Source organism: Penaeus monodon, chromosome 9, assembly GCF_015228065.2.
Source record: "Penaeus monodon isolate SGIC_2016 chromosome 9, NSTDA_Pmon_1, whole genome shotgun sequence".
NCBI classification, from domain to species: Eukaryota; Metazoa; Arthropoda; class Malacostraca; order Decapoda; family Penaeidae; genus Penaeus; species Penaeus monodon.
In genome coordinates, this window is record NC_051394.1 from 41,942,841 (window position 1) to 41,945,335 (window position 2,495).

The 2,495-nt window shown below is 34.6% G+C and overlaps 1 protein-coding gene across 2 annotated transcripts in view; it reads left to right on the top strand.

The window, feature by feature from the left end:
* The window catches only part of LOC119577168 (piggyBac transposable element-derived protein 3-like), a 3,111-nt gene extending 1,168 nt beyond the window's left edge, over window positions 1-1,943 (top strand). For both annotated transcript variants that reach the window (XM_037924883.1, XM_037924882.1), the window contains exon 2: window positions 1-1,943. This exon is cut by the window's left edge. In XM_037924883.1, the coding sequence (XP_037780811.1) occupies window positions 1-914 (914 nt within the window). In that variant the 3' untranslated portion in view covers window positions 915-1,943.
* Window positions 1,944-2,495: the final 552 nt, after the last annotated feature.

Genomic DNA, 2,495 nt, shown 5'->3' on the forward strand with positions numbered 1-2,495 from the left:
ATTTTCAGGGAACTAATTTTCAACTCACAGTTCTCTCCCCTATAGATTATTTCATGGCTTACCTCTCATCTGAAATTTTAGATGCAATGACTCTAGAAACACAGAAAAAGTACATGTCCAAAAAAGGAAAGCCATTATCACTAACAGTAGATCAAATGAAAAAGTTTATAGGAATAAATTTCCTTATGTCAGTGTTAAAATTCCCTAGAATTAAAATGTACTGGCAAAAGAAAACAAGGATTTCTGTTATAGCTGATGCCATGAGTCGTGACATGTTTTCAGTAATCATAGCTTCTCTGAAAGTCTTTGATGAGAGTCTGTTGAATGCAGCACAGAGGAAATCAGACAGATTTCATAAAATAAGACCACTCATAGATTGTGTTCGTTCACGCTGTTTGGAGTTAGATAGACCTCAATATGTCTCAATTGATGAAATGATAATTCCATTTACAGGCAGAACACACCTTAAGCAATTTACACCTCGGAAACCAAATCCACATGGCCTAAAGATCTTTGTTTTAGCTAGTAGTGATGGCCAAGTCCTAGATTTTGAGTTTTTTCAGGGTAAGGAAGACTTGCTTTTGAGTGTACAAAGAACTGGACTTCATCTTCCAGAGTGGGGTACCCTTAAGATAGGAGAAGCTGCAGTCCTAAGATTTGTAAAGTCAGTCAGTAGAGGTACTAGTTTCTTCTTTGATAGGTTTTTTACTACACCTAAGCTCTTAGAAATTCTCTCATCATTAGGAATGGGAGCTACAGGGACAATGAAGAAGAACCTTGTGCCAAAACAGTGTCGATTGAAGACTGAGAATCAATTAAAGAGATCTGGCAGAGGATCCTCTGACTGTGCAGTGAGAGTTGATTCTGCTTTTTGTATAACTGTATGGTTTGACAAAAAAAACCTATCACCTTAGCATCTAATGAACATAGTATTCAGCCAGTATCTACTTGTCAGAGGTGGTGTAAAAGAGAAAAACGCCACTTAGAAGTGCAACGTCCTATGGTTGTTGAGCTATACAACTTAAAGATGGGGGGCGTTGATATTATTGATCAGGTCATTAGCTATTACAGAAGTGCAACACGTTCTGCAAAATTTACTGTTCGAGCAATGTTGCATCTTTTGGACCTCTCTTGCGCAAATGCATGGTTAGAGTACAGAAAAGATTGTGAAAAAAGCAGTTCTGTTGCCATGGACAGTATGGGTTTTAAATTGGAAATAGCTTATTCTTTGATTTCTGAAGAAGTTCTAAATGATGACAACAGTGAGTCTGATATTTCAGAGGAGCATGCTGACATTTCTAGAAAAAGAACAAGGCCCCTTCCCACTGCTGCAAAGCGTACTAACAGTGCATGCCATATGCCTGATGCATTACCCCCTTATGCCTCTAGAATGAGATGTCGATATCCAGGGTGCAATGGGAGGACCAAGTTTTCATGCAAAAGTTGCAAAGTTTTTCTTTGTCTTTCATATGAAAGAAATTGTTATTCTCTTTTCCATTTGCCCTGAAATATTTGATGATTAAGGTTTACAAATTTAAATGTTTCTGCTAATGAAGAAATTTGAAAGTAACTTACTTTTTCTCACTAAGAAAGAAAAAAAGGTTTTGTTTCTTTTCAGTAAGTAAAGATTATGGTATGCAGATATGCAGAGCTGATGAATATGTCCTCATTTTTACTGCAGTCAAAGTAATGAGTGTTACTTAAATGTTTGTTTTAATGAAAAATGCATTGTATTGAAGTTGAACCTGCGATTTTTCATTAAGGAAAGAGTTTTGTTTGTAACAAAAAAATATACCTTGGCATTGAATTTTGATGGGAGACTTAACCTTAGGGGAAAAATATATTTTTATTTTCTTATATTCCAAATGTATAAGAAGAAATATACCTGGAATTATCAAATTTGTGTTTTTTCTGAAAGGTACAATATATATATTGTGAATTTACACACTTGTTTCATTGCAATTTCTGTTTTTTGTTTAAACTTTTATTTTGCGTACATGCTAGAGCCCCGACGGACCAAATTTGGGCCAAAATTTAAAGGTCAATATCTCTAGAACTACTCATGATACACATCTAAAAATATGCTTGTAGCCTTTTTAGACCACGACAAATACGCTGTCATAATATCATAAAAATCTAAAGCAAAAAAAAATTCAGGGCTGAATGGGATATATATATATATATATATATATATATATATATATATATATATATATATATATATGTATTTATATGTGTGTTTGTGTGTGTGTGTGTGTGTGTGTGTGTGTGTGTGTGTGTGTGTATGCATCACATGCAATCTACCCTCTTAAACAATAGGTTGTATCTTATATAATAGGGGGTTTAGTGTTCACCATATCCCGGAAATTGTGTGATGTATTTTCATTTTCTAGTTTTCGTAGTTTTTTGCTACTCTATTACGCGTGTAAAGCTTACTTTAATCCATCATGGTAGATATGTAAACATTCTCTCTCTCTCTCTCTCTCTCTCTCTCT